A 13476-nucleotide genomic window follows, 5' to 3' on the forward strand; every position below is an offset into this window, starting at 1 on the left:
AAAATGCCATGCTAATGTGCTGTAAAAATGTCACGCTAATGTAATGTTAAAAATGAGTTAAAACATTATGCTAATGTGGTGTAAAAATGCTATGCTAAATGCATACAAATGTTTGGCTAATGGGGTGTAAAATTGCAAAGCTAATGTGACGTGAAAATGCCATGCTAAAGTGATGTTAAAAAAATGGTATGCTAATATAGACTAAATATTTTATTCTAATGTGGTGTAAAAATTATATGTTAAATGCATAAAAATGTTTTGCTGATGGGGTGTAAAAATGGAAGGCTAATATGTTGTAAAAAAAATTGCCATGCTAATTTTACGTAAAAATGTTGTGCTAAAATTGCATAAAAATGTCATGCTAATGTGCTGTAAAAACTGTCACGCTAATTTAATGTTAAAAATTAGTAAAAATATTATGCTAATGTGGTGTAAAAATGCTATGCTAAATGCTGATGTTAAAAAAATGGTATGGTAATATAGACTAAACATTTAATTCTAATGTGGTGTAAAAATTATATGCTAAATGCATAAAAATGTTTTGCTAACGGGGTGTAAAAATGGAAGGCTAATGCGTTGCAAAAAATTGTGATGCTGATTTCACGTAAAAATGTTGTGCTAATGTTGTGTAAAATGTTATGCTAAAGTTGCATAAAAATGCCATGCTAATGTGCTGTAAAAATGTCACGCTAATGTAATGTTAAAAATGGTATGCTAATACAGAGTAAAAATATTATGCTAATAGGGTGTAAAAATGCAAGGCTAATATACTGTAAAAATGTCATGCTAAGGCGCTGTAAAAATATAGAATGAAAATGTTACGTTAATTTGGTGTAAAAATGCTATATAACGTTGCAAAAAAAATGTACTATGCTAATGGAGTGTAGAAATGCAATGCTAATGTACTGCAAAATTTTATGCTAATGTCTTGTAAAAACACTTACTTCTTCTTGGCCTCCTCGTACTGCCAGCTGACTTTGACTTTGTCTACCAGGTGGGAGGAGTCCTTAGCGGCGACATCATCACATATGAGAGCAAAGGAAATGGACTTCATGAGGCAACAACACTGAAAGATTTGACTTTTTTTTTGGCTTTTTTGAATTAATAAAGTTATATATTATTAGATGCTATATATATATATATATATATATATATATATATATATATATATATATATATATATATATATATATATACTAGTAGTTAGCATATATTTGATTGAGTTTAGCATATTTAATATATGAAAATGTAACAATATACCTTTGAGTAGACTGAAACACTAACAGTTAGCATGCTAGCCAGACAGCGTCAGGTAATAAAATGTGTATACCTGCAAAATTAGCTAAAAAAAAAAATTTGCCTATAAGGCTTATTCATGCAAAATTAGCTATAAAAGCTAGCATGCTAACTTGCTAACATTTTAACATTCTAACAGTTAACATGATGAAGTAGCAAAATATTTGACTATAAGGCTTATTCATGAAAAATTAGCTATAAAAGCTAGCATGCTAACTTGCTAACGTTTTAACATGCTAACAGTTAACATGCATGAAGTAGCAAAATATTTGACTATAAGGCTTATTCATGCAAAATTAGCTATAAAAGCTAGCATGCTACATGCTGACGCTTTAACATGCTAACAGTTAACATGCATGAAGTAGCAAATTATTTGACTATAAGGCTTATTCATGCGAAATTAGCTATAAAAGCTAGCATGCTACATGCTAACACTTTAACATGCTAACAGTTAACATGCATGAAGTAGCAAAATATTTGACTCTAAGGCTTATTCATGCAAAATTAGCTATAAAAAAAGCTATCAAGCTAACATGCTAAAAACTTTTTTAACATGCTAACAGTAAACAACATATTTTACTGGAACGCTTCTACATGCAAAATTAGCTAACAAAGCTAGCATGCTAAAGTTTGAACATTCTACCAGTTAAAATGTGTAAAGTAGGAAAATATTTGACTGCTTATTCATGCCAAATTAGCTAAAAAAAACAAGTTATCAAGCTAACATGCTAAAAACTTTTTAACATGCTAACAGCGAACAACAAGGCTTATACATGCAAAATAAGCTTTAAAAAAAAGCTAGCTTGCTAACATGCTCAGGTTTTAACATGCTAACAGTTAACATGCATGAAGTAACAAAATATTTGACTAAAAGGCTTATTCATGATAAATTAGCTATAAAAGCTAGCATGCTACATGCTGACGCTTTAACATGCTAACAGTTAACATGCATCAAGTATTCATGCAAAATTATCTATAAAATCTAGCATGCTACATGCTAACACTTTAACATGCTAACAGTTAACATGCACAAAGTCACAAAATATTTGACTTTAAGGCTTATTCATGCAAAATTAGCTAAAAAAAAGTTATCAAGCTAACATGCGAAAACTTTTTAACATGCTAACAGTCAACGACAAGGCTTATACATGCAAAATTAGCTTAAAAAAGCTAGCTTGCTAACATGCTAAGGTTTTAACATGCTAACAGTTAACATGCATGAAGTAACAAAATAGTTGACTATAATGCTTATTCATGAAAAATTAGCTATAAAAGCTAGCATGCTACATGCTGACGCTTTAACATGCTAACAGTTAACATGCATGAAGTATTCATGCAAAATTAGCTATAAAATCTAGCCTGCTACATGCTAACACTTTAACATGCTAACAGTTAACATGCACGAAGTCACAAAATATTTGACTTTAAGGCTTATTCATGCAAAATTAGCTAAAAAAAAAAAGTTATCAAGCTAACATGCTAAAAACTTTTTACCATGCTAAATTTGAACAACAAGGCTTATACATGCAAAATTAGTTTAAAAAAAGCTAGCTTGCTAACATGCTAAGGTTTTAACATGAGAACAGTTAACATGCATGAAGTAACAAAATATTTGACTATAAGGCTTATTCATGATAAATTAGCTATAAAAGTTAGCATGCTACATGCTGACGCTTTAACGTGCTAACAGTTAACATGCATGAAGTATTCATGCCAAATTAGCTATAAAATCTAGCATACTACATGCTAACACTTTAACATGCTGACAGTTAATATGCATGAAGTAGCAAAATATTTGACTTTAAGGCTTATTCATGCAAAATTAGCTAAAAAAAAAAAGTTATCAAGCTAACATGCTAAAACTTTTTAACATGCTAACAGTGAACAACAAGGCTTATACATGCAAAATTAGCTTAAAAAATCTAGCTTGCTAACTTGCTATGGTTTTAACATGCTAACAGTTAACAAGCATGAAGTAACAAAATATTGACTATAATGCTTATTCATGCAAAATTAGCTATAAAATCTAGCATTCAACATGCTAACAGTTGACATGCATGAAGTAGCAAAATATTTGACTGTACGGCTTATTCATCCAAAATTAGCTAAAAAAAAGCTAGCATGCTACATGCTAACACTTTAACATGCTAACAGTTAACATGCATGAAGTATTCATGCAAAATTAGCTATAAAATCTAGCATGCTACATGCTAACACTTTAACATGCTAACGCTTTAACATACTAACAGTTAACATGCATGAAGTATTCATGCAAAATTAGCTATAAAATCTAGCATGCTACATGCTAACACTTTAACATGCTAACAGTTAACATGCACGAAGTCACAAAATATTTGACTTTAAGGCTTATTCATGCAAAATTAGCTATAAAAAAAAAAGCTGTCAAGCTAACATGCTAAAAACCTTTTTAACATGCTAACAGTGAACAACATATTTTACTGGAACGCTTCTACATGCAAAATTAGCTAACAAAGCTAGCATGCTAATGGTACCAGTTATCTAATGTTAAGCAGGGAAATATTTGACTGCGAGGTTTATACATGCAAAATTGGCTTAAAAAGTTATCATGCTAACATTCGAACATAAGTCTTACACATGCAAAATCAGCCAAAAGAGCGAGTATGCTAACATGCTAACATTTGAACATGCTAACAGTTAAATGCGTGAAGTACTGTAGCAAAATATATAACCTTAACCCTAACCCTAAAATATCTGTAAGGCTTATACATGCAAAATTTGTTAAAACAAATATAAAATGCTAACAGTAAATAAATAAAATATATAACTGAGGTTTGTTGAGGCTAGCATGAGCATTTAAAAGTTTTGTTTTTGTTTACGAATTATGTTTCTTGATGTATTTTTATGGGGGTTTTTTTGCAAAATGTTGCCAGGGCAGAGTGTGCTACCTCGCCCATGATGTCAGTCTGGCATCCGGAGTCGCAGTACAGCTGCTGCCCGCCACCCGGCTCGCACGGCGCCCCAGCGCTGTTGATGCCCGCCTCGCCAGCCGAGTCGCCCGCACTCAGACTGCCTTGCAGGTTCACCGTCAGCTTGGCCAGACTCTGCCAAGAAATACACCAAAAATTACCATAAACTCAGCTGTAAAAAAACCCCCACAACAACAGTCTTCGCTACACATCTTAAAAATAAAGTCAACTATCGGCCAGTCATTTACAGACGTGGGAATTGTTCGTTTGATCATTGAGTTGTTCGCTAGTTAGTATGCTAACCTAGCATGATGTTAAAATGTCATGTTAGCATGTAGCTCACATAGCTATGCTAGTGTTGCTAACCTAGCATGATGTTAAAATGTCATGTTAGCATGTAGCTCACATAGCTATGCTAGTGTTGCTAACCAAGCATGATGCAAAAATAATGATGTTAGCATGTAGCTCACATAGCTATACTAGTGTCGCTAGCCTAGCACAATGTTAAAATGTCATGTTAGCATGTAGCTCACATAGGTATGCTAGTGTTGCTAACCAAGCATGATGTAAAATAAATAATATTAGCATGTAGCTCACTTAGCTATGCTAGTGTTGCTAGCCTAACACAATGTTAAAATGTCATGTTAGCATGTAGCTCACATAGGTATGCTGGTGTTGCTAACCAAGCATGACGTACAAAAATTATGTTAGCATGTAGCTCACATAGTTATGCTAGTGTTGCTAGCCTAGCATGAGGTTTAAATGTAATGTTAGCATTTAGTTCACATAGTTATGCTGGTGGTGCTAACCTAGCATGATATTAAAATATAAAATGTTAGCATGTAGTTCACAGCTATGCTGGTGTTGCTACCCTAGCATGATAATAAAATATAATGTTAGCATGTAGCTGACATCGCTATGCTGGTGTTGCTAACCTAGCATGATGTTAAAATGTAATTTTAGCATTTAGTTTACATAGTTAGCATGATGTTAAAATGTAATGTTAGCATTTACTTCATATAGTTATGCTAATGGTGCTAACCTAGCATGATATTAAAATGTAAGCATTTAGTTCACATAGCTATGCTAGTGTTGCTAACCTAACATGATGTTAAAATGTAAAGTTAGCATGTAGCTCACATAGCTAGGCTAGTGTTGCTAACTTAGCATGATATTAAAATGTGCAATGTTAGTATGTAAATCACATCACTATGCTGGTGCTGCTAACCTAGCATGATGTTAAAATGTTATGTTAGCATTTAGTTCACATAGCTATGCTAGTGTTGCTAACCTAGCATGATGTTAAAATGTCATGTTAGCATGTAGCTCACATAGCTATGCTAGTGTTGCTAACCTAGCATGATGTTAAATGTAATGTTAGCATGTAGATCACATAGATATGATAGTTTTGTTAACCTAGCATGATGTTAAAATATAATGTTAGCATGTAGCTCCCATAGATATGATAGTTTTGTTAACCTAGCATGATGTTAAAATGTAATGTTAGCATGTAGTTCACAGCTATGCTAGTGTTGCTACCCTAGCATGATGTTAAAATGTAATGTTAGCATGTAGCTCACATCGCTATGCTAGTGTTGCTAGCCTAGCATGATGTTAAAATGTAATGTTAGCATTTAGTTCACATAGTTAGCATGATGTTAAAATGTAATGTTAGCATTTAGTTCACATAGTTATGCTAGTGGTGCTAACCTAGCATAATATTAAAATGCAAGCATTTAGTTCACATAGTTAGCATGATGTTAAAATGTAATGTTAGCATTTAGTTCACATAGTTATGCTAGTGTTGCTAACCTAGCATGATGTTAAAATGTAATGTCAGCATGTAGCTCACATAGCTAGGCTAGTATTGCTAACTTAGCATGATAATAAAATGTGCAATGTTAGCATGTAGATCACATTGCTGTGCTGGTGGTGCTAACCTAGCATGATGTTAAAATGTAATGTTAGCATGTAGCTCACATAGCTATGCTGGTGTTGCTAACTTAGCATGATATTAAAATGTGCGATGTTAGCATGTAGATCACATTGCTGTGCTGGTGGTGCTAACCTAGTGTGATGTTAAAATGTAATGTTAACATGTAGCTCACATCGCTATGCTGGTGTTGCTAACCTAGCATGATGATAAACTGTAATGTTAGCATTTAGTTCACATAGTTATGCTAGTGGTGCTAACCTAGCATGATATTAAAATGTTAGCATTTAGTTCACATAGCTATGCTAGTGCTGCTAGCCTAGCATGGTGTTAAAATGTCATTTTAGCATGTAGCTCACATAGCTATGCTAGTGTTGCTAACCTAGCATGATGTTAAAATGTAATGTTACCATGTAGCTCACATAGGTATGCTAGTGTTGCTAACTGAGCATGATGTTAAAATGTAATGTTAGCATTTAGTTCACATAGTTATGCTAGTGGTGATAACCTAGTGTGATATTAAAATGTTAGCATTTAGTTCACATAGCTATGCTAGTGTTGCAAGCCTAGCACGATGTTAAAATGTCATGTTAGCATGTAGTTCACATAGGTATGCCAGTGTTGCTAACCAAGCATGATTTAAAAAAAATTATGTTAACATGTAGCTCACATAGCTATGCTCATGTTGCTAGCCTAGCACAATGTTAAAATGTCATGTTAGCATTTAGTTCACAGCTATGCTAGTGTTGCTACCCTAGCATGATAATAAAATATAATGTTAGCATGTACCTCACATCGCTATGCTGGTGTTGCTAACCAAGCATGAGGTTAAAATGTAATGTTAGCATATAGTTCACATAGTTATGCTAGAGGTGCTAACCTAGCATGATGTTAAAATATAAAATGTTAGCATGTAGTTCACAGCTATGCTAGTGTTGCTACCCTAGCATGATAATAAAATATAATGTTAGCATGTAGCTCACATCGCTATGCTAGTGTTGTTAACCTAGCATGATGTTAAAATGTAATGTTGGTATTTAGTTCACTTAGTTATGCTAGAGGTGCTAACCTAGTATGATATTAAAATGCTAGCATTTAGTTCACATAGCTATAATAGTGTTGCTAACCAAGCATGATGTAAAAAAAAAAAAATGTTAGCATGTAGCTCACATAGGTATGCTAGTGTTGCTAACTTAGCATGATATTAAAATGTGCGATGTTAATATGTAAATCACTTTGCTAAGCTGGTGTTGCTAACCTAGCATGACGTTAAAATGTAACATTAGCATGTAGCTCACATTGCCATGCTAGTGTTGCTAACCAAGCATGATGTTAAAATGTCATGTTAGCATGTAACTCACACAGGTATGCTAGTGTTGTGTTAGATGTAAATATAAACGGAATACAAAGATTTGCAAATCCTTTCCAACCCATATTCAGTTGAATATGCTACAAAGACAACATATTTGATGTTCAAACTGATAAAAAAAATGTTTTAGAATTTGATGCCAGCAACACGTGACAAAGAAGTTGGGAAAGGTGGCAATAAATACTGATAAAGTTGAGGAATGCTCATCAAACACTTATTTGGAACATCCCACAGGTGAACAGGCTAATTGGGAACAGGTGGGTGCCATGATTGGGTATAAAAGTAGATTCCATGAAATGCTCAGTCATTCACAAACAAGGATGGGGCGAGGGTCACCACTTTGTCAACAAATGCGTGAGCAAATTGTTGAACAGTTTAAGAAAAACCTTTCTCAACCAGCTATTGCAAGGAATTTAGGGATTTCACCATCTACGCTCTGTAATATCATCAAAGGGTTCAGAGAATCTGGAGAAATCACTGCACGTAAGCAGCTAAGCCCGTGACCTTCCATCCCTCAGGTTGTACTGCATCAACAAGCGACATCAGTGTGTAAAGGATATCACCACATGGGCTCAGGAACACTTCAGAAACCCACTGTCAGTAACTACAGTTGGTCGCTACATCTGTAAGTGCAAGTTAAAACTCTCCTATGCAAGGCGAAAACCGTTTATCAACAACACCCAGAAACGCCGTCGGCTTCGCTGGGCCTGAGCTCATCTAAGATGGACTGATACAAAGTGGAAAAGTGTTCTGTGGCCTGACGAGTCCACATTTCAAATAGTTTCAAATAGAAACTGTGGACGTCGTGTCCTCCGGACCAAAGAGGAAAAGAACCATCCGGATTGTTCTAGGCGCAAAGTGTAAAAGGCAGCGTGTGTGATGGTATGGGGGTGTATTAGTGCCCAAGACATGGGTAACTTACACATCTGTGAAGGCACCATTAATGCTGAAAGGTACATACAGGTTTTGGAGCAACATATGTTGCCATCCAAGCAACGTTACCATGGACGCCCCTGCTTATTTCAGCAAGACAATGCCAAGCCACGTGTTACATCAACGTGGCTTCATAGTAAAAGAGTGCGGGTACTAGACTGGCCTGCCTGTAGTCCAGACCTGTCTCCCATTGAAAATGTGTGGCGCATTATGAAGCCTAAAATAGCACAACGGAGACCCCCGGACTGTTGAACAACTTAAGCTGTACATCAAGCAAGAATGGGAAAGAATTCCACCTGAGAAGCTTCAAAAATGTGTCTCCTCAGTTTACTGAGTGTTGTTAAAAGGAAAGGCCATGTAACACAGTGGTGAACATGCCCTTTCCCAACTACTTTGGCACGTGTTGCAGCCATGAAATTCTAAGTTAATTATTATTTGCAGAAAGAAAATAAAGTTTATGAGTTTGAACATCAAATATGTTGTCTTTGTAGCATATTCAACTGAATATGGGTTGAAAAGGATTTGCAAATCATTGTATTCCGTTTATATTTAATATTCTAACACAATTTCCCAACTCCTATGGAAACGGGGTTTGTATACACACACACACACACACACACACACACACACACACCTGGATGAGGTCCTGCCTCTCCTTCTCTCCCGAGCTGATGGTCTTCTTGATGCTGCGCAGCTCGTGGAAGATGGCCTGCGCCTCGTCCAGCTTGTAGTTGGTGTGACTGCACGACATCTTCCTGTCGATCCTGCCGGGAACACATAGCACCGCCGTCACAAGACACGCCTCCTGACCCCGCCCCCTCCCGTTGCCCACCTCACATAGGTAGTATGCATGTAGCTCACATAGCTATGCTAGTGTTGCTAGCCTAGCACGGTGTTAAAATGTCATGTTAGCATGTATCTCACATAGGTATGCTAGTGTTGCTAGCCTAGCATCATGTTAAATGTCATGTTAGCATGTAGCTCACATTGCTATGCTAGTGTTGCTAGCCTAGCACGATGTTAAAATATAATGTTAGCATGTAGCTCACATAGTAATGTTAGTGTTGCTAACCAAGCACAATGTTATAATGTTAGCATGTAGCTCACATAGCTATGCTAGTGTTGTTAACTAGCAAGATGTTAAAATGTCATGTTAGCATGTAGCTTACATAGCTATGCTAATATTGCTAGCCTAGCACAATGTTAACATATAATGTTAGCATGTAGCTCACATAGCTATGCTAGTGTTGCTAACCAAGCATGATGTTAAAATATAATGTTAGCATGTAGCTTACATAGCTATGCTAATATTGCTAGCCTAGCACAATGTTAACATATAATGTTAGCATGTAGCTCACATAGGTATGCTAGTGTTGCTAACCTAGCACGATGTTAAAATATAATGTTAGCATGTAGCTCACATAGGTATGCTAGTGTTGCTAGCCTAGCACGATGTTAAAATGTCATGTTAGCATGTAGTTCACATAGGTATGCTAGTGTTGCTAACCAAGCACGGTGTTAAAATGTCATGTTAGCATGTAGCTCACATTGCTATGCTAGTGTTGCTAGCCTAGCACAATGTTAAAATGTAATGCTAGCATGTAGTTAGGTATGCTAGTGTTGCTAACCAAGCATGGTGTTAAAATGTCATGTTAGCATGTAGTTCACATTGCTATGCTAGTGTTGCTAGCCTAGCACGGTGTCAAAATGTCATGTTAGCATGAAGCTCACATAGGTATGCTAGTGTTGCTAACCTAGCACGATGTTAAAATATAATTGCTAGCATGTAGCTCACATTGCTATGCTAGTGTTGCTAACCAAGCACGATGTTAAAATATAATGTTAGCATGTAGCTCACATTGCTATGCTAGTGTTGCTAACCAAGCATGATGTTAAAACATAATGTTAGCATGTAGCTCACATAGGTATGCTAGTGTTGCTAACCAAGCATGATGTTAAAATATAATGTTAGCATGTAGCTCACATTGCTATGCTAGTGTTACTAACCAAGCATGATGTTAAAATCTAATGTTAGCATGTAGCTCACATTGCTATGCTAGTGTTGCTAACCAAGCATGATGTTAAAATATAATGTTAGCATGTAGCTCACATTGCTATGGGAGTGTTGCTAGCCTAGCACAATGTTAATATGTCATGTTAGCATGTAGTTCACATAGATATGCGAACGTTGCTAACCTACGACGATGTTAAAATATAATGTTAGCATGTAGCTCACATTGCTATGCTAGTGTTGCTAACCAAGCATGATGTTAAAATGTCATGTTAGCATGTAGCTCACATTGCTATGCTAGTGTTGCTAACCAAGCACGATGTTAAAATGTCATGTTAGCATGTAGCTCACATAGGTATCCTAGTGTTGCTAACCAAGCACGATGTTAAAATATAATGTTAGCATGTAGCTCACATTGCAATGCTAGTGTTGCTAGCCTAGCACGGTGTTAAAATATAATGTTAGCATGTAGCTTACATAGCTACTCTAATATTGCTAGCCTAGGATGATGTTAAAATGTAATGTTAGCAGGGAACAAGAACCCAGCCCTACACCCCCTCACCATGTCTTCAAGTTGGTTCACCAAAAGAAGCGGAATATGAAGAACTATTATTATTATCATTGAATTATTATTAATTATCAAGCTAATATAATAATTATGTATGTTTAAGTTAAAAATGTTTAAAAAAACATTGTTTTCATCATTATGAGTATTGTTATTATTTGTATTATTATAATTATCATTATAATGTATTATTATCATTGTTTCTTGTATTATAATAATGTTTTATTATCACCATTAATATTTTTGATTTATTATCCATCCATCTTCTGCTTATCTGAGGTGGGGTCGCGGGGACAGCAGCCTAAGCAGGGAAGTACACCTTCCTAATTGTGTTATTATATTTTCATTATTTGCATTGTTTTATCATTAGCATTTTTAATCATTACTTTTATTAGCAGAATGTTTTATTCTTACATTAATATTTTGGATATATAATTATTAATATAATAATTATAATATTATCATTTTAATATCAAACAATATTTTAATATGAAAAAAATATTTTTATATTTAAAAAAATATTTTAATAATAATAATATTATTATTTTGATTATTATTTCACACTGAAAGTTGTTATTAATAATTGTTATTAATAATGTAATAATAGTAATGTTATTATTATTATGATTGTTATTACACACTAAAAGGGGAAAAGTGTTTTTACTTGTATATGTAACCAAAATCTTTTTTTTAATTATTAATTCATTTATGAAGTTGTATTTATCAAAAGAAGGAAAAGAAAGCTGTGTGCCCATCACACACAGATGACAGCTGGCTATGAAGAACAAATTATTAGAATGACTATTATCATAATAATATAATATTTTTAACAATACTTTTATTTTATAAGGCTTTTTTCAAGGTTGCTCAACAGCAATTCAAAGCAGTTTAAAAATGTAAAACAAATACTTTTTTATGTTATTTATAATCATTATATTCTTATTATGATTGTTATTTTATCATTATCATGAATATTTTATTATCCTAACTTTTTTCATTATTATTTTTTATCATCTGTATTTTTTAATAATATTTTATATTCATCATTATTATTATTATTTATGTAATAACATTATTAGTAGTAGTATGTTTATTATCACACACTGAAAGTGTTTTTATTCGTCTCAGGATCACAAGATTGTGTTACATTATTTTATCATTTAAGTATTTATTCACTGTTACAGCTGGAGCACAAACTAATATTTCAATTGTTAGAAATGACTACGATAGGAAAAGGGGTGGGAATAAATAGGCTCTGCTTGTTTCCTACTCTTTTTTGGACATTTCATAAGTGGAAATATGTGATGCATGCTCCAAATAAACTAACACCGTAACCATAACCATAACATAACATAACATAACATAACCATATAGTGTAACCATAACATAATCATAACATAACCCTAGCATGTCCATAGCCATAACCATAACATAACATAACATAACATGACATAACCAAAAACCTAACATAATCATAAAATAACCATAGCATATCCATAACCATAACATAACATAACATAATCATAACATAACCATATAGTGTAACCATAACATAATCATAACATAACCCTAGCATGTCCATAACCATAACCATAACATAACATAACCAAAAACCTAACATAATCATAACATAACCATAGCATATCCATAATCATAACATAACATTACATAACATAATCATAACATAACATAACCATAAACATAACATAATCATAACATAACCATAGCAATCCATAACCATAACATAATCATAACATATCCAGAACCATAACATAACCATAACATAACATAACATAACATAACTTAACATAACATAACCATATAGTGTAACCATAACATAATCATAACATAACCATAGCATATCCATAACCATAACATAATCATAACATATCCAGAACCATAACATGACCATAACCATAACATAACCATAACATAACATAACTTAACATAACATAACCATATAGTGTAACCATAACATAATCATAACATAACCATAGCAATCCATAACCATAACATAATCATAACATATCCAGAACCATAACATAACCACAACATAACATAACATAACTTAACATAACATAACATAACCATATAGTGTAACCATAACATAATCATAACATAACCATAGCATATCCATAACCATAACCATAACATAATCATAACATATCCAGAACCATAACATGACCATAACCATAACATAACCATAACCATAACCATAACATAACATAACATAACATAACCATATATTGTAACCATAACATAATCATAACACAACCATAGCATATCCATAACCATAACATAATCATAACATATCCAGAACCATAACATAACATAATCATAACATAACCATAAACATAACATAATCATAACATAACCATAGCATATCCATAACCATAACATAACATAACATAACATAATATA

At 33.7% G+C, this 13476-nt stretch overlaps 1 protein-coding gene across 5 annotated transcripts in view; it reads right to left on the reverse strand.

Annotated features, from left to right (window-relative positions):
* The window catches only part of wwc3 (WWC family member 3), a 154218-nt gene that overhangs the window by 49472 nt on the left and 91270 nt on the right, over positions 1 to 13476 (reverse strand). For all 5 annotated transcript variants that reach the window (XM_061977532.2, XM_061977531.2, XM_061977530.2 and 2 more), the window contains 3 exons: positions 9114 to 9243; positions 4224 to 4379; positions 945 to 1006 (listed from right to left, as the gene is read on the reverse strand). In XM_061977532.2, coding sequence (XP_061833516.1) covers positions 945 to 1006; positions 4224 to 4379; positions 9114 to 9243 — 348 coding nt within the window. The remainder of the gene's footprint in view (positions 1 to 944; positions 1007 to 4223; positions 4380 to 9113; positions 9244 to 13476) is intronic.

The sequence above is a fragment of the Nerophis lumbriciformis genome, linkage group LG18, assembly GCF_033978685.3.
Source record: "Nerophis lumbriciformis linkage group LG18, RoL_Nlum_v2.1, whole genome shotgun sequence".
In the NCBI taxonomy this organism is placed as follows: Eukaryota; Metazoa; Chordata; class Actinopteri; order Syngnathiformes; family Syngnathidae; genus Nerophis; species Nerophis lumbriciformis.